Source organism: Lagenorhynchus albirostris, chromosome 3, assembly GCF_949774975.1.
Source record: "Lagenorhynchus albirostris chromosome 3, mLagAlb1.1, whole genome shotgun sequence".
Lineage (NCBI taxonomy): Eukaryota > Metazoa > Chordata > Mammalia > Artiodactyla > Delphinidae > Lagenorhynchus > Lagenorhynchus albirostris.
The window spans coordinates 169,564,803-169,584,117 of record NC_083097.1 but is presented as its reverse complement, the minus strand read 5'-3'; the positions used below and the strand labels follow the sequence as shown (position 1 = coordinate 169,584,117).

The following is a 19,315-nucleotide window of genomic DNA, read 5'->3' as shown; positions in this document are numbered from 1 at the left end:
CCATATTAGGCAAACCTACAGCTAACATCATACTTACGGGTGAAAAGCTAAAAGCGATTCCTCTAAGATCAGGAACAAGAAAAGGACTCCCATTCTTAGTTTTATTCAACATAGTTTTGGAATTCCTAGCTACAACAATCGAAAGAAGAAATAAAAGGGATCCAAATTGGAAAAGGAAACTTGTCACTATTTTCAGATGACATGATATTATACACACAAAATCCTCAAAATGCTACCAGAAAACTACTAGAGTTCACCAATGAATTTGGTAAAGTCACAGGATACAAAATTAATATACAGAAATTTGTTGCATTTCTATACACTAACAATGAAACATAAGAAAAATTATGGAAACCCATTGCATCAAAAAAAGTAAAATACCTAAGAATAAACCTACCTAAGGAGGCAAAAGACCTGTACGCAGAAAACTATGAGATGCTGATGAAAGAAATTGAAGATGACACAAACATATGGAAAGATATACCATGTTCCTAGATTGGAAGAATCAATATTGTTAAAATGACCATACTACCCAAGGCAATCTACAGATTCAATGCAATCTCTATCAAATTACCAATGGCATTTTTCACAGAACTAGAACAAAAAAATTTTTAATTCATATGGAAACACAATCCCAAATAGCCAGAACAGTCTTGAGAAAGAAAGAAAGAGCTGAAGTCAGAACATACTCCATGACTTCAGACTGTATTACAAAGCTACAGTCATCAAAACAGTATGGTACTGGCACAAAAACACACATATAGAGCACTGGAACAGCATAGAAAGCCCAGAAATAAACCCACGCACTCACTGTCAGTCTATGAGACAGGGATATACAGTGGAGAAAAGACAGTCTCTTCACTAAGTGGTGCTGGGAAGACTAGAGAGCTAAATCTAAAAGAATGAAATTAGAACATTCTCTAACATCATATACAAAATAAACTAAAAATGGATTAAACACCTAAATATAAGACCAGATACTATGAAACCCCTACAGGAAAACATATACAGAACACTCTTTCACATGAATCACAGCAGTATCTTTTTGGATCCACCTCCTAGAGTAATGGAAACAAAAGCAAAAACAAACAAATGGGAGCTAATTAAAAGCTTTAGCACAGCAAAAGAAACCATAAACAAAATGAAAGGACGACCTATGGACTGGGAGAAAATATTTGTAAACAAATGTGACCTACAAGTGATTAATTTCCAAAATACACAAACAGCTCATGCAGGCTCAATATCAAAAAAACAACCCGGGGGCTTCCCTGGTGGCGCAGTGGTTGGGAGTCCGCCTGCCGATGCAGGGGACACGGGTTCGTGCCCCGGTCCGGGAGGATCCCACGTGCCGCGGAGCGGCTGGGCCCATGAGCCATGGCCGCTGGGCCTGCGCGTCCGGAGCCTGTGCTCCGCAACGGGAGAGGCCACAACAGTGAGAGGCCCGTGTACCGCAAAAACAAACAAACAAAAAAAACAACCCGGGACTTCCCTGGTGGTCCAGTGGTTAAGACTCTGCACTCCCAAGGCAGAGGGTCTCAGTTCAATCCTTGGTCAGGGAACTAGATTCTGTATGCCACAACTACAGGATCCTGCATGCTGCAACTAAAAAAAAAAGATCCCACATGCAGCAACAAAGATCCCACGTGCCACAACTAACACCTGGTGCAGCCAAATGAATAAATATTGAAAAATAAACAAAACCCACAACCCAATCAAAAATTGGGCAGAAGATCTAAACAGCCATTTCTCCAAAGAAGATATACAGATGGCCAACAGGCACATGAAAAGATGCTCAACATCACCAATTATTACAGAAATGCAAATCAAAACATTACAATGAGATACCACCTCACACCAGTCAGAATGGCCATCATCTAAAAGTCTACAAACAATAAATGCTGGATAGGATGTGGAGAAAAGGGAACCCTCCTGCACTGTTGATGGGAATGTAAATTGGTACAGCCATTGTGGAGAACAGTATGGAGGTTCCTTAAAAAACTAAAAATAGAACTACCATATGATCCAGCAATCCCACTCCTGGGCATATATTTGGACAAAAGCATAATTCAAAAAGGTACATGCAGGGACTTTCCTGGTGGTCCAGTGGTTACGACTTTGCCTTCCAGTGTACGGGGTATGGGTTCAATCCCTGGTTGGGGAGCTAGGATCCCACAGGCCTCAGGCCAAAAAACCAAAACAAAACAGAAACAATACTGTAACAAATTCAATAAAGACATTAAAAATGCACGTCAAAAAAAAAAAAAGTACATGTAACCCCTATGCTCATAGCAGCACTATAATAGCTGACAATAGCCAAGACATGGAAACCTAAATGTCCATTGACAGATGAATGGATAAAGAAATGTTACATATATAAAATGGAATACTACTCAGCCATAAAAAAAGAATGAAATAATGCCATTTGCAGAAACATCAATGGACCTAGAGATTATCATACAAAGTAAATCAGAAAGAGAAAGACAAATATGATATCCACTATATGTGGAATCTAAAAAATAATACAAATGAACACATGTACAAAACAGACTCACAGACATAGAAAACAAACTTAGAGTTACCAAAGGGGAAAGGTCGGGGGGGGGGAGGGATAAATTGGGAGTATGGGATTAATATACACACAGTACTATGTCTAAAATAAACAAGGACTTACTTAGAGGAAACTATATTCAATATCCTGTAATAACCTATAATGGAAAAGAATCTGAAGAACAGATATATAGGTAACTGGATCACTTCGCTGTATACCTGAAACTAACAGAACACGGTAAATCAACTATACTTCAAAAACAATAAAAGAAATTGGAGTTATCAGAGAGTTCATATATTCAAGACAGTAGAAAAATGGACAAAATAGATGTAATAGTAATTTCAACAAGCAGAACACTCTCTCATATAAATTGCAGCCATGTCTTTTTGGATTCACCTCCTAGAGTAATGAAAATAAAACCAAAAATAAACAAATGGGACCTAACTAAACTTAAAAGCTTTTGAACTGCAAAGGAAGCCATAAACAAAACAAAAAGACAACCTAAGAAATGGGAAAAAAACATTTGCAAACGATGCGACCTACAAGGGATTAATCTCCAACATACACAAACAGCTCATGCAGCTCAGTATCAAAAAAACCAAAAAACCCAATCGAAAAATGGGCAGAAGATCTAAATAGGCATTTCTCCAGAGAAGATATACACATGGTCAAAAAGCACATGAAAAGATGCTCAACGTCACTAACTGCTAGAGAAATGCAAATCAAAACTATAATACGAGGGGCTTCCCTGGTGGCGCAGCGGTTGAGAGTCCACCTGCCGATGTAGGAGATGTGGGTTCGTGCCCCGGTCCGGGAAGATCCCACATGCCGTGAAGTGGCTGGGCCCGTGAGCCATGGCCACTGAGCCTGCGCGTCCGGAGCCTGTGCTCCACAACGGGAGAGGCCACAACAGTGAGAGGCCCGCGTACAGCTAAAAAAAAAAAAAAAAAAAAAAAAAAAACTATAATACGAGGTATTACCTCACATCAGTCAGAACAGCCATCATCAAAAAGTCTACAAACAGGGACTTCCCTGGTGGCGCAGTGGTTAAGAATCCGCCTGCCAATGCAGCGCACACGGGTTTGAACCCTGGTCTGGGAAGATCCCACATGCCGCGGAGCAACGAAGCCCATGCGCCACAACTACTGAGCCTGCACTCTACAGCCCGCAAGCCACAACTACTGAGCCTGCGCTCTAGGGCCCACGAGCCACAACTACTGAGTCCACGTGCCACAACTAATGAAGCCTGCACGCCTAGAGCCCATGCTCCGTGACAAGAGAAGCCACTGCAGTAAGAAGCCTGCACACCGCACTGAAGAGTAGCCCCCACTCACCGTAACTAGAGAAAAAGCCCACGCACAGCAATGAAGACCCAACGCAGCCAAAAATAAAATTAATTAATTTTAAAAAAAGTCTACAAACAATAAATGCTGGGGAGGGTGTGGAGAAAAGGGAACCCTCCTACACTGTTAGTGGGAATGAAAATTGGTGCAGCCACTATGGACAACAGTATGGAGGTTCCTTAAAAAACTAAGAGAGCTACCATGTGATCCAGCAATCCCACACCTGGCCATATATGCAAAGAAAACCATAATTCAAAAAGATACATGCACCCCAATGTTCATAGCAGCACTATTCACAATAGGCAAGACACAGAAGCAACCTAAATGTCCACTGACAGATGAATATTTAAGAAGATGCAGTACATACATACAATGGAATAGTACTCAGCCGTAAAAAAAAATGAAATAATGCCATTTGCAGCAACATGGATGGACCAAGAGATTCTCATACTAAGTGAAGTCAGACAGAAAAGACTAATATCATATGATATCACTTATATGTGGAATCTAAAAAATGATACAAATGAACTTATTTACAAAACAGAAACAGACTCACAGACCTAGAAAACAAACTTATGGTTACCAAAGGGGAAAGGTGGGGGGAGGGATAAATTAGGAGGTTGGGATTAACATATACACACTACTAGACATAAAATAGATAACCAACAAGGACCTACTGTATAGCACAAGGAACTCTACTCAATAGTCTGTAATAACCGAAGTGGGAAAAGAATAGATATATGTGTAACTGAGTCACTTTGCTGTACACCTAAAACACAACATTGTATATTAACTATACTCCAATGTAAAAAAAAATTAAATGAATAAGTAAGAAAAAAAATAACAAAATTCAACAGAGTTGGAACATATCTATATTTGACAGTCTAGCACTGAAAAATACAATATCTGTAATGAAAATATTGGCAGCTAGGAGCAACAGTAGACTGGACACAACAGAAGACAGGGCAATAAGAAATGTCCAATGTGAAGAAAAGTAAAAAGTAATAAGAATGGGAAAATGAAACAGATCATAAGGGATGTGGGACACAGTCAAAGGGCCTGACGTCTGTCAGTGGAGTCCCAAAGGAGGGGAAGAGGAAGAATGAAGAAGACTCCATGCAACGAAGACCCAATGCAGCCAAAAATAAATAAAATATTTTAAAAAATAATAATAATTAAAAAAAAAAAGACTCCACACTCCCAATGCAGTGGGCCCTTGTTCACTCCCTGGTCAGGGAACTAGATCCTGCATGCCACAACTAAAGATCCCATGTGCTGCAACTAAGACCCAGTGCAGCCAAATAAATAAATATTTTTTTAAATATATTAAAAAAAAGAACTGACAGGACAAAACTGAAAAACTGGCAAAACTATATTCATAGTTGGAGATTGGACACCATCACACAGCTCTATAAATGACAGAAGAAATCAGGAAGGATCATTAAGATCGGAACAACATGAACAACATGAACAGCAGACTTGCCTAGTGGACATACACAGAACACTACTCCCAGCAACTGCAGAACACAGGTTTTTATCGAGTGCACAGGAAACAATGACCACAATAGGTAATATTATGTACCGTAATGCAGGTTTAAGAATAATTTACCTCCTGCAGAGCATGTTCTCTGGCTAAAGTGGAATCAAACTAGAATCAATCATAGGATAACAACAAGAAATCCCCAAGTGTTTGGTAATTAACTCCTTGACATAAACATAGGCTGAAATAGAAACCATATGGAAATTAAGAACGACTTTGAACTGAATGGTGGTGATTATAATACACCAAAATTTGAAGATCCTGCTAAAGCAGAATTGAGGGGAACACTTACACTTTATGCATAGGTTGGAACAGAAGAAAGGTTTATTTTACTTATTTATTATCATTAATTTTTTGGCTGCACCACACAGCTTGCAGGATCTTAGTTCCCTGACCAGGGATTTCACCCGGGCCCCACAGTGAAAGCGCCAAGTCCTAACCACTGCACCGCCAGGGTATTCCCAAGAAGAGAGGTTTAAAATCCATGGTCTCAGGTTTCATCTTAAGACACCAGAGAATTAACGGCAAGTTCAACCCAAAACAGGAGAAACAACAAAATAATGAGGCCAAAACTGAAGCAGAAAACACGAAAAACATGAAATACAAACAAACCTTTGGTCCTTTGATAAAACAATAGCAAACGTTTCTGTTTGTTTTTAAAGAGAAAACACATGACTAACACCAAACGTGAGAAGCGGGGGCTTCCCTGGTGGCGCAGTGGTTAAGAATCCACCTGCCACTGCAGGGGACACAGGTTCAAGCCCTGGTCCGGGAAGATCCCACGTGCTGCGGAGCAACTAAGCCCATGCGCCACAACTACTGAGCCCTTGTGCCGCAACTACTGAAGCCTGCGTGCCCTAGAGCCCGTGCTCCACAACAAGAGAAGCCACCGCGATGAGAAGCCCACATACTGCAATGAAGAGTGGCCCCCGCTCACTGCAACTAAAGAAAGCCTGCACGCAGCAACGAAGACCCAACACAAACAAAAATAAATAAATAATAAATAAATAAAAATAAAGTTCCCTTTATTAAAAAAAAAAGAGAGAAGGGGAACACCACTACAGATCCTACAGACATGAAAGAGATAATAAAAGGGGTTCAATTTCTGGTTAGGATATAGACTGTTGTGGCAGACCATAACTTTAGGTGGTTAAAAATAAAACGAGAAAAAGAACAGATTCACTACAGAAATCTACAGAAATACAGAAACATAGATACAGCCGCAATGGAAAACAGCATGATGGTTCTTCAAACAATTCAAAATAGAATTCCCATATGACTCAGCAGTCCCACTTCTGGGTATATATCCAAAGGAAATGAAATCAGGTATCTTGAAGAGATATATGCACCCCCCATGTTCACTGCAGCATTATTCACAATAGCCAAGACACAGAAACAACCTAAGTGTCCCTTGATGGATGAATAGAAAATATGATATATACATTTTTTCTGGTATATTATAATCACAATATCATTCACTTCAGGATCGTTCCTAATCTGCACACAGTATAAATACATATATATCTATTTATATACATAATATGTATAGATACATATATCGCAAATCAAAACTACAATGAGGAATCACCTCACACCAGTCAGAATGGCCATCATTAAAAAGTCTACAAATAATAAATGCTGGAGAGGGTGTGGAGAAAAGGGAACCCTCCTACACTGTTGGTGGGAATGTAAATTGGTGCAGCCACTATGGAGTACAGTATGGAGGTTCCTCAGAAAACTAAAAATAGAACTACCATATGATCCAGCAATCCCACTACTGGGCATATATCCAGACAAAACGCTAATCTGAAAAGATACATGCACCCCAGTATTCACAGCAGCACTGTTTACAATAGCCAAGACACGGAAGCAACCTAAATGTCCATCGACAGAGGAATGGATAAAGAACATGTGGTACCTATATACATGGAATACTACCTCAGCCATAAAAATGAAATAATGCCATTTGCCACAACATGGATGGACCTAGAGATTATCATACTAAATAAGTCAGACAAAGAAATACCATATGATATCACTTATATGTGGAATATAAAAAATACAAATGAACACATTTACAAAACAGAAACAGACTCACAGACACAGAAAACAAACTTACAGTTACCAAAGAGGATGGGAGGAAGGGATAGATTAGGAGTCTGGGATTAACAGAAACACACTACTATACATATAATAAGCAACAAGAACCTACGTATAGCCCTGAGACTATATTCAATATCTTGTAACAAGTTATAATGGAAAACAATCTGAAAAAGAACACACACACACACATATATATATACACACATATATATAAAATTTGATCACTTTGCTATATACCCAAAACTAACACAACATTGTAAATCAACTATACTTTAAAAAAACAACCAAAAACACCCATCAGAGTCAAATAACTTCAAACTATAAAAAGCAGGGCTTCCCTGGTGGCACAGTGGTTAAGAATCCGCCTGCCAATGCAGGGGACACTGGTTTGAGCCCTGGTCCTGGAAGATCCCACATGACGCGGAGCAACTGAGCCCGCAAGCCACAACTACTGAAACCCGTGCGCCTAGAGCCCGTGCTCCACAACAAGAGAAGCCACTGCAACGAGAAGCCCGCGCACCGCAACAGAGTAGCCCCCACTCACCCCAAGTAGAGAAAGCCCACACACAGCAACAAACACCCAACGCAGCCAAAAATAAATTTAAAAAAAAAGCAGCCGGACAAAAAAGACACATTCCTTTGAAGGGGGTTAACAGGGCCAGCTCACCTCTTGTCAGGAGCAATGGAATAGCATCTCTAAAATGCTGAGGCAAGAAAGTCAAACCCAAACCACCTGCCAACGCAGAATCCCATTCCCACTGAAAATACCTTCTGCTAATGTAGGCGAAATAAAGATATTTTTAGGCCACTAAAAGCTGGGAGAATTTGTTGCCAGTAAACCCGCACCACAAGACGTATTAAAGGGAGCTCTTCAGACCGAAAGGAAAGGATCTCAGATGGAACCTCTGGTGGGTCAACAGATGAAACAAAGAGCAGTGGGAAGCGTGACCACGTGGGTGTACATACAAAACTCTTTTTTTTTTTTTTTTGCGGTACGTGGGCCTCTCACTGTTGTGGCCTCTCCCGTTGCGGAGCACAGGCTCCAGATGCGCAGGCCCAGCGGCCATGGCTCACGGGCCCAGCCGCTCCGTGGCATGTGGGATCCTCCCAGACCGGGGCACGAACCCGCGTCCCCTGCATCGGCAGATGGACTCTCAACCACTGCGCCACCAGGGAAGTCCACAAAACTCTTCTTAAAAATGTATTTGAGGAGCTTCCCTGGTGGCACAGTGGTTAAGAATCCACCTGCCAATGCAAGGGACACGGAATCGAACCCTGGTTGGGGAAGACCCCACATGCCACGGAGCAACTAAGCCCGTGTGCCACAGCTACTGAGCCTGTGCTCTAGAGCCCGCGAGCAGCAACTACTAAGCCCACGCGCCACAACTACTGAAGCCCACGAGCCTAGAGCCCGTGCTCCACAACAAGAGGAGCCACATCAATGAGAAGCCCGCGCACGGCAACGAAGAGTAGCCCCTGCTCACGACAACTAGAGAAAGCCCGCATGCAGCAACAAAGACCCAACGCAGCCAAAAATCAATAAATTAGGGGTTAAGAACCTGCCTGCCAACGCAGGGGACACGGGTTCGAGCCCTGGTCTGGGAAGATCCCACGTGCCACGGAGCAACTAAGCCCGTGCGCCACAACTACTGAGCCTGTGCTCTAGGGCTCACGAGCCACAACTAGAGAAAGCCCGCGCACAGCAACGAAGACCCAACGCAGCCAAAAATAAAATAAATTTATTAAAAAAATGTATTTGAAAGACTTGACCGTATATAATGACAGGGAGTTGCGGGCTTATAACGTATGTCAGAAGTAAAATAAATGGCAAAAATAGCACAAGTGGGGGTAAGTGGGAATAGGCCAACATCACACAGGTGCCCCTCTCTTCTGCGTTCCTTCTCTGTTTATAACGAAAACCGCCACATGAGCCGACCCCTCTGGTTCCGGCACCGCCAGAGGGCTGGCCTGGCCTCCTCTCCGCCTGCTCTCCCAGCTGCGCCATTTCCACTTCCCCACAACACAGAGGTGGCCTCTACCCCTCCATCCCGGACCGGGCAGGCAGCACTGGCCTTCCCAGGCCTCGGTGCTGGAGGGACACCCTGGCAGCACGTGGGAGCCTCAGCTCAGGCTCGTTCCACCAGCTTCTGGAAAGGCTGAGGAGCCGAGTTCTCGGGCCTCAGTGCACGATTCTACCTCTCTGCCTGCAGGCCCCAGTCACGGCCCTCCCCGTGCACGTCCTCGTAAGGTCGTCCCGCATCCTTGCGAGGGTGTGCCTTGTGGGCAACTGTCTCTAATTCGTGGTGGAGATTCCAGGCTCTACCTGGAAAGTTCCCCTCAGCAGCAGCTTTATTTTTTATTTTTTGGCTGTGCTGTGTGGCTGGCGGGATCTCGGTTCTCCAACCAGGGATTGAACTCTGGCCACAGCAGTGAAAGCACGGAGTCCTAACCACTAGACCACCAGGGAACTCCCAGCAACCGACACTCACTCAGCCACCATCTCCTGCGTCAGCAACTGCGTCAACTCTTCACCGTCTTGTTCTGCTTCCCAGGCCTTTTCTCAGATCTCCCCTGGAGCCTGGGGCACCTTACAGTTTATCCTTCGTTTCTAAAATCATCTGTTCTTTCATTTTCTTCCAGAATTGGATCAGCCATTTCCAAGTCTGGTTTTTGTCCGCGTCTGTCCCTTGTTTTTGAATTTCTGATCCAAGATGGTTTCGTATCTTCTGACGCTGTTGGGACAGTCTGCCCTTCTCCGACCTCATGCTCTCTCCTGGGGACGCTGGGGTTCCTGGCTGGGGCAAGGGACATGTGCAGGTTGTGCTGTGAACCTCTGCCTTTTGGCTTCTGCCCACCTCGCTGGCTGCCCCCTGCCGATGCTCCCACACGGCCCAGCAGAGAGAAAGGGCTGGGAGGGAGGCCAGGCTCCCACGGGGGACTTGGCAGTGTTCCTTACTTTGTAAGTGTAGGCAGGATGTTGCACGCGGCAGGCATTCCTCCCAGTGGTTCTGTGTTGTTTGGGACAGACGGTGGGCTGCCATCGTTTTCAACTACCTGGATCCTTGTGAAACTGTTTCAAGAACTGCTGCTGTTGTGTTTTCTTAGCTGATGCTGCCCTAACAGAACAACACAGGCTGAAACCACACATGGCATTTCTCACTGTCCTGGAGTCCGAGATCGGTGTGGCCAGTTCCTGGTGAGGGCCCGCGTCCCAGCCTGCAGACAGCCGCCTTCCCGCTGCATCCTCACCCAGCACAGAGAGCTCTGGTCTCTCCTCCTCTCCTTACCAGGACGCTAGTCCCATCATGAAGGCCCCATGCCTCCCAACACTGTCCCCCACTGCGGGTCTGGCAGCACCATCTGAATGTTGGGGGATATAAACAATTAGTCCATAGCCACCAAAGTCATTTTTCCTCAGCCGCGTCCACAGTGACTGTGACGCTGTCACAGGGCTTCCCACTTTGTGCTGTCGGGTTCACTCAAGACCTAACCATTCACATACAGCTGGTACCTTTTTGCTCCTGGAAGGGAAGCCTTAGGGTTAGGGTTTCAGATGGACTTGTGCAGACAACGGCAAGGAGCCTGTCCTTCAGCTCCCGTGTTTGCTGTTCTCACTGTGATTTACTTCAATGGCTCTTTTTTCCACCAGCCCCAAGTAGACCAAACCTGGTTTTTTTTTTTTTTGGCTGCGTTGGGTCTTTGTTGTGGTGCGTGGGCTTCTCAATGCAGTGGCTTCTCTTGTTGCAGGGCACGGGCTCCAGACGCACAGGCTCAGTAGTTGTGGCATGTGGGCTCAGTAGCTGTGGCTCGCAGGCTCTAGAGCGCAGGCTTGGTAGCTGCGGCTCCTGGGCTTAGTTGCTCCGCGACATGTGGGACCTTCTGGGACCAGGGCTTGAACCTGTGTCCTCCTGCACTGGCAAGTGGATGCTTAACCACTGCGCCACCAGGGAAGTCCTAAACCTGGTTCTTACATCCACTTCAGTTCTGTTACCTTGTTTCCGACCGTTTATTTCTCCTGAGCAAGGGGGCTGCCACTCCCCGGCTCCTTCCCCAAGTTGTCCTGCCTCCTAGCCTGTCCCTTCCCAGGGACTTGGCTATGTGAGCTGCTGCTGGCCTCAGCCAAGCCCCTTGGAAAGACTGGACACCACGCTCAGAATTGGTTTCATTTTCCTTTATTTTTTAAAAAAAGCCCCTAAGTTCTATGGCTTCCAGGAAGCATCAGAGAAACGGAAGTGCCATTTCTGTACACTTTTTGTAAAGCAAGACCTAGACGCACACGCGGGGCGCCCCCAGCTGCTCTGCCCTCAGCACGCGGGCCCCAGGGGACCACGGGGGCCGCACCGACGGGCTGCCGGCTCCACACGCACCTGCGGGGCTCGGATGGGCTTTAAGGCGCTTGTCTCCACGGCTCGGCCGGCAGCGCAGAGCGACACAAGGAGCCCACGGGCCACGCGGTGGCCACCCCGAGAGTTCCAGGCCGGCGGCTCCACGAGCAGGTGTGCAGACCCCCCGCGGGCTGCGCCCACCGGCCCAGGCTTTGGTGCAGCATTTCAGTTGGGGGCCGCTCTTATCCCGCCTTCCCCTTTGGTCTGGGGAGGCCCAGGGCGGGCTCACCCCTGGCAGCAACGCCCCGCAGCGCCCCCTCGAGAAAACGGCCTTTGGATCGAGGGAGACAAGCTGCACTTTATGACACTAACGGGCGAGCGGCGGGCTGGATGGAGGCGGCCGCGCTACTTACTCAGCAGACGCGCGGGGGCACAAGGCAGGGCGGCCGCTGTGGTTTTCTCTCTTCCTTGTTTTAAATAGTTAATGCTCTCGGAGGGGAGGACTAGACACAGGTGTAGAAATCTCGGCCAAAGTCTTACGTGAAGGAAGTGACCCCACGCGGGGGCTGGCAGCTCTGCCGGGCCTGCAGTCTGCGTCCAGCGGTGGCCACGCGGCCGTGGAAAAGCGGGCCCCGAGGGGCTGCAGCGGGAGGCTTCAGAGGCCACCGCCCCGGGGTCACTTGTGTCGCTGCAGAGATTTTCTCTTCTTCCTCTTGAAGAAACAGCAGCACCTGGAAGGAGCGGGCACAGGCTGGGAGGCGGCGCAGGCTGGAGAAGAGGGGGATGGGGGAACGGGCGCGAGGGGGTGGGCCCAGGGAGTCCCAGCCCCCAGCAACCTCGGGGGCCTTACTTGGTGTCGTCGGCCACCTCCACCTCTGCGGGGGCCGTGATGGGGGCGTTGGAGTGGCCAGCGGTGGGGTCATCGGCATTCAGCTCCCCGTTGGTGGAGTTCAGTGCCTGCGGGGCAAGAGGGGCACGGGAGTCCTGTAGGCCCTGCTCTCCCCACCCCCACGCTGCTGGGGTCCTCGGCCGGCCCCTCACCTGGTTTTTGCTGTATAGCAGGGCTTTTTCCCGAACCTGAGGCTGCGAGGGCAGGTCGGTGTGGACCGTGCCGATGGGCGTGGGCTGCAAGGGGGCAGGATGCGGCTGAGGCCCGGCAGCCACCCCCCGCCCCACGTCACGTGCCAGCCACCCCCGCCCCCGAGCACAGGGGCTTCAGGGTCCTTGCCAGCTGCCCCCACGCGCCAGGGGCCCCCCTCCAGCACCAGCCTCCCCTCCGCCCACGTACCAGGGGCTTCCCGGCCCAGTCGTACTCGTAGTCGAACACGAAGCCGCTGCGGTCAAAGAGGTCGGTGAAGAGCTTGCGCAGGTAGTCGTAGTCCGGCTTCTCGAAGAAGTCCAGGCGTCGCACGTAGCGCAGGTACGTGGCCATCTCCTCTGCAGACAGCGACAGGGCTGGGGGGCGTGGAGGAGCAGGGCGGCGGCACTGGGCAGGGGGTCTGCGGGGAGTGCGGGGGACGGGGGGCAGACCCTCACCTGGGAAGCTCTCACAGAGCACCTCGATGGGCGTGGCCCGCTTAGTGTCCCCGATCTTCTGGTAGCGCTCCTTGAGCGTGTCGGCCTGCAGGGAGAGTGCGGTCGGCACCGAGGCGCTGCCCGCAGGAGACCCCCAGCCCCACCCCGGCCCCGGCGCGCCCACCTTGAGCCCCTGCCAGGGCAGGCTGCCGCGCAGGAAATACATGAACATGTGGCCCAGCGCCTCCAGGTCGTCACGGCGGCTCTGCTCTGCGGGGGGGACGGCAGGTCAGCGCAGCCCTCGCGCCCCCCCGCCCACCCCGCACGCCGCTCACCCTTGCCCAGGTGCGTGTTGATGCTCATGTAGCGCGCCGTGCCCGTCAGGCTCTTGTGCTCGCGGTACGGGATGTGCTTCTTGGTCTCGGGGTCGATGTACTCCTTGGCCAGGCCAAAGTCGATGATGTGGATGGCGTGCTGCCGCTTGGTGCCCGGTCGCCCCACCAGGAAGTTCTCGGGCTTCACGTCGCGGTAGATGAGGCTCTTGGTGTGCACGTACTCCATGCGCGTGATCTGCGGGCGGGCGGGCCTCAGCGGGCTCCCTCCGCCCTGCCCACCTTCCCTCTGCCGCCCCACAGCGTCCGGCCCCCTCGCCCTCCCGCGGCCCGCACCAGCTGGATGGCAATCATGAGCACTGTCTTGAGAGTGAACGTGCGGTCGCACAAGTCGAACAGGTCCTCCAGGCTGGGTCCGAGCAGCTCCAGCACCATGGCGTTGTACTTCCCGCACGGGCCGAAGTAGTAGACCTGAGGGACGCCCTCTGCGGGTGGAGGACACACAGACTCACGCGACGCCCGGGCGGGCTCCCCCTGCGCTCCCACACCCGGCCCCGGGGTACCTGCGGCGCTGAGCTGCTTGTAGAAGCGGTACTCCAGGTGCAGCTGCGGCGCCCGGGACTTGATGGGCTCCTGGGAGGGACGAGGGGACACATGGATGTCACGCAGGGCGCGGTCCTGCCCTCCTCCCGGGCCCGTGGGGACAGCCTCTGCTGGGGGCCGGCGAGGGGCCTGCCCGGGCTGGGGACTGGGGGAAGGGGGCAGGGCCCGGACTCACCAATTTGATAGCTACGTATTCATTTGTATAGAGATTCTTTCCTGTGGGAGGAGAGGCACGTCAGGTCGGCAGGACCCCCAGCACACAGGAGACCGCTCACGACCCACCCGTCCAAGGGGCACCTCCTGTTCTGCGGCAGCCCTCCTTGAGCGTGGCCCATCCCTCCCGGACCTGGAAGGGAAAAGGATGGGCCCATCCCTCCCGGGCCCGCAAGGTACTCCCACCGGCCGTGGGAACCCGCATCTGCCCCCGCACCCTCATCTCCTGGGCCCCCTCCCTGCCATCCTGCCCTCTCCTCCAGCACCGCCCCAGAGGCCAACCCTGCCTCCGCCCACTCGGGGCTGCTCCCAAGTCCTCTGCGGGATCCTTCCCGCCAGCACGCCAACACGCTCCAACTTCTCCCATCTAAAAAAGTGAAAACACAACAAAGAGTCCTGGTGACCCCAAGGCCTTTCTTCAGCTCCAGCCGCAGGGAACCTGGAGGAGACATCACACCCCTCCCACACACCCTCCCCCCACCGTCCCCAGAGGCTCTGTGAGGCCCCCGCCCCCGCCACCTGACCTATGCTCACCGCTCCAGCCTCTAGGGACCCCGAAGACGCCCCCCATTCCACAATGCCAGGAACTCCGGCCTTGAACTGTACACGTCCAGAGGACAAGCCCCGCCCCCTCGCTGTGGAGCAGGGGCCCCAGCCAGGAGCCCATCAGGACGCGTAACCTGCGTCCTCAGCTTAGACAGACATGCCTGGGGCAGGACATCTCACGCGGCCCATCGCTGGCCCACCTGGACCTCCAGGTGCCCACGGAGAACAAGCCATGGCGCTCAACCTCACGAAACTGCAAAAACACGAGCTGTTCACCTGCTACAGTTCCTACCAGTGGCTGAGCCCCTGGGTGGCCGTCTGCATGCACAGTGTGGGCCAGCCCCTGGGTGGCCGTCTGCATGCACGGTGAGCGCTGTGCACACGCTCCACCCTCTGCCCCTCCCGGTGCTGCCGTCCCGCCTTTCCAGGTCCTGAGCTCCAACTCAGCCCCACGGTGCGCTGCTCCTCCAGGCGACCTCACGCCCGAAGTGCCGTGCTGCTGCGTCTTATTTCTGAGAGGATCCAGTGTGGGAAGAGGCCTCAGCTTCCTCTCCATCCCACTGCAGTGGGACAATCTGGGAGACAGCTGCACCAGGCCGTTCTGCCCCACCCGTGGGTGGCCAAGACACCGGTGCGTATGACCCCACAAGCCCAAGTCAGGGGCCCGCATGCCTGTCAGTCGGTCCCCCGGGTCCCTGCCCATCCCGGCTGTCTCATCACTGTGGTGCTTGGCCTGGAGTCTTCAGCTCAGCCTCAGCTCCTCCAGGGCCTTGGTGTCCGTCCCCGTCTATAGAGTCAGCTGGTCCCCAGACAACTGCAGGGGTGGCCCCGAGTCTGCGGAGAACCGTGCCGTCCATGTCTCCAGAGTTAACTTCTCTCAGCGATGTTTTTACTGCTCAGCGTAGAGTGTGCGGCCTTTGAGACTCGGCGATGTTTTCACTGCTCAGCGTAGAGAGTGTGCGGCCTTTGAGACTCGGCGATGTTTTCACTGCTCAGCGTAGAGTGTGCGGCCTTTGAGACTCGGCGATGTTTTTACTGCTCAGCGTAGAGTGTGCGGCCTTTGAGACTCGGCGATGTTTTCACTGCTCAGCGTAGAGTGTGCGGCCTTTGAGACTCGGCGATGTTTTCACTGCTCAGCGTAGAGTGTGCGGCCTTTGAGACTCGGCGATGTTTTCACTGCTCAGCGTAGAGTGTGCGGCCTTTGAGACTCGGCGATGTTTTCACTGCTCAGCGTAGAGAGTGTGCGGCCTTTGAGACTCGGCGATGTTTTTACTGCTCAGCGTAGAGTGTGCGGCCTTTGAGACTCGGCGATGTTTTTACTGCTCAGCGTAGAGTGTGCGGCCTTTGAGACTCGGCGATGTTTTCACTGCTCAGCGTAGAGTGTGCGGCCTTTGAGACTCGGCGATGTTTTTACTGCTCAGCGTAGAGAGTGTGCGGCCTTTGAGACTCGGCGATGTTTTTACTGCTCAGCGTAGAGTGTGCGGCCTTTGAGACTCGGCGATGTTTTCACTGCTCAGCGTAGAGTGTGCGGCCTTTGAGACTCGGCGATGTTTTCACTGCTCAGCGTAGAGTGTGCGGCCTTTGTGAGATTTGTTCTGGAGGCACCTGATGGGTTTTGGTGCTCTTACACGATCGGGACTATTCTTAAATTTTTGTTTTCCAGTCGTTGCTCCAACAGAGAAATACAGTCGATCTGTGTTGGCACATGCAGCAGCCTTACCAAACTCATTCCTTTCTAATTGTTTACTGAAAGACTACTCTGGTCTCCGCACGTGGGCAATCAAGCCGTCCGAGACAGGTCACAGCTGTATTTCTTCCTCTCCCAGCTTTCTACCTCTCTGTTCTGTTCACTGCCACTGTGCGAAGGGGGTGCCCGCAGGGGCCCCTCCTGCAGATTCCACTCCTTCGGTTACTACGAGTAAAAGGCACCCAGTGGCAGAGAAAGAAAGCGCCCATCTAGTCCTCCTCATTTTCATTAAATAACAGGCATGCCTCTTGTGTTTCCCCGCCACTCTTTATGATGAAAGTTTCACACATTCAGAAAAGCAGGAAGAGCTGGGCGCAGGGAGCCCCACACCCTGGCTGCCTGGGTCACACAATCCGCGATTGCTCTGTTCTGTTTGCCATCACCTGTTCATCTCATTTTCAGATGCGTCTGGAAGTTGCAGACCTCAGCACCCTGCCCCCTAAACACTGCAGCCTGCAGATCAACTTCGATTTGTACTTAGTGCTTGTTTTTCCCTTGGGAGGAGGCATTTACCTGGGAAACGCACAGCATTTGATGAGCTTTGGCAAATGTGTGCTCCTGGGCCACCCCGATCCCGTGAGGACAGACAGCGTCACCGCCACCTCACCTCCTGAGAGGCCACCCCACATGCTCCCTGCTCCTTGGGGTTCCCTGCACACGCATGACGCGGCTCGCTCTGGCTTCCTGCCCGGGCACGTCCGTCGCAGCACGGACACACCTGGCCCGTCTCCAGTGTCCGTTACTGAACGCTGCGCACGGGCCTTCCTGTCACTTCTTGGGCAGGTTTGCTGGCTTGTGCTGCGCACGGAGCAGAAGTCCTGTCCGGGGCCAACAAGGCGAGGTGCCCTCCACGCCCCCCAGCCGCTTGTCCGTCTGCTTCTGGGTGGTGTCTGTTCAGATCTCTGGCCCAGTTTTAATCGCAGCACCTGTTTTTTTATTGCTGACCAAGCTGTTGTCTTCTCCTGCGTCCCGGGTAACAGCGCTTTGTCCAATGGTGCTCAGCAAATAGCACCTCCCGGTCTGTGGCTCGCCTACTCGTGTTTTTTTTTTTTTTAATTTAATTTTACTTATTTTTGGCTGCTTTGGGTCTTCGTTGCAGTGCACAGGCTTCTCATTGCGGTGGCTTCTCTTGTTGCAGAGCTCGGGTTCTAGACGCGCGGGCTTCAGTAGTTGTGGCACGTGGGCTCAGTAGTTGTGGTGCATGAGCTTAGTTCCTCCTCGGCATGTGGGATCTTCCCAGACCAGGGATCGAACCCCTGTCCCCTGCATTGGCAGGAGGATTCTTAACCACTGCGCCACCAGGGAAGCCCCCCTACTCGTGCTCTAAACAACATTTCTGGAAATTTAAACTTTGATGATGCCTAACTGATCCTTTCTGGTAATTGGTCATCTTATTCTGTGTCTTGGTCAAGAAACCTCCTGTTTTGACTGTGCACGTGGGGAAGCCAAAGTCCTGGAGTCCAGATGAGTTGAAGGTGAGAGTGTGTGTGCGCGCACGTGCATGCGGGCATCTGAAGTCTGGATTTACAGCTTCCTGGGGACCTCGGGTGCTCCAGGCTCTGAGCCTCACCAACAGCCAGCTCAGCAGTAGGTGTGAAAAGTGGGAGAGTCTGCAAGGCCTGACAGAGAATGCCTCCGGGGGGCCACGAGCAGAAGGGAGATGCCGGGGCTGCACAGGGCAGGAGGACGCTGGAGCCTCCACCACCCAGAGCACGGAGGCCACCCTGAACCCCCCGGACATTTGGCTGAGAACCCAGAAAGCCCACACACTGGGAGGGGGCGACCCCAGCCCTTGAGTAATGCCTGCTTGCCACCCACTCTATCAAAGCTGAGAAACAGTCCCTGGTGGGGTCATGATGAGTCGCCAGGATGAAGCATGATCCAGGCCTCATGTGTGGCACCCACATTGTCCAACAGACAATAAAACATCACTAGACATGTGAAAAAAGGAACAGCACTGCAAGAAGGAAAAACAGCGCCAAAGGCACCACAGACACAGCATTTAAAATAGCTACTGCAAAAGGGAACGCTCCTACACTGCTGGTGGGAATGTAAATTGGTGCAGCCACTGTGGAGAACAGTATGCAGGCTCCTCAGAAAACTAAAAAGAGAGCTACCATGTGATCCAGCAATCCCACTCCTGGGCATATATCCAGACAAATCTATAATCCAAAAAGATACATGCACCCCTGTGTTCATTAGCAGCATTATTTACAACAGTCAAGACATGGAAACAACCTAAATGTCCATCAACAGAGGAATGGAGAAAAAAGACGTGTACACACACACACACACACACACACACACACACACAGTGGAATACTACTCAGCCATAAAAAACAATGAAATAATACCATTTGTGGCAACATGGATTGACCTAGAGATTATCATATTAAGTGAAGCAAGTCAGAAAGACAAAGACAAACACCATATGATAGCACTTATATGTGGAGTCTATCTATGAAACAGAATCACAGACATACAGGACAGACTGGTGATT

General features: G+C 50.6%; 1 protein-coding gene across 8 annotated transcripts in view; it reads right to left on the bottom strand.

Moving 5' to 3' along the window:
• Positions 1 to 11,690: 11,690 nt before the first annotated feature.
• Positions 11,691 to 19,315, bottom strand: part of CSNK1G2 (casein kinase 1 gamma 2) — a 28,208-nt gene continuing 20,583 nt past the window's right edge. For 2 of the 8 annotated variants that reach the window (XM_060145698.1, XM_060145704.1), the window contains exons 3-11: positions 14,485 to 14,525; positions 14,270 to 14,339; positions 14,043 to 14,191; positions 13,710 to 13,944; positions 13,559 to 13,644; positions 13,396 to 13,480; positions 13,148 to 13,296; positions 12,710 to 12,984; positions 11,691 to 12,590 (exon numbers count right to left, since the gene is read on the bottom strand). In XM_060145698.1, the coding sequence (XP_060001681.1) occupies positions 12,536 to 12,590; positions 12,710 to 12,984; positions 13,148 to 13,296; positions 13,396 to 13,480; positions 13,559 to 13,644; positions 13,710 to 13,944; positions 14,043 to 14,191; positions 14,270 to 14,339; positions 14,485 to 14,525 (1,145 nt within the window). In that variant the 3' untranslated portion in view covers positions 11,691 to 12,535. Of the gene's footprint in view, positions 12,591 to 12,709; positions 12,985 to 13,147; positions 13,297 to 13,395; positions 13,481 to 13,558; positions 13,645 to 13,709; positions 13,945 to 14,042; positions 14,340 to 14,484; positions 14,526 to 14,804; positions 14,890 to 19,315 lie in introns of all 8 variants that reach the window. The other 6 variants (XM_060145700.1, XM_060145701.1, XM_060145702.1 and 3 more) reach the window with 6 other exon arrangements.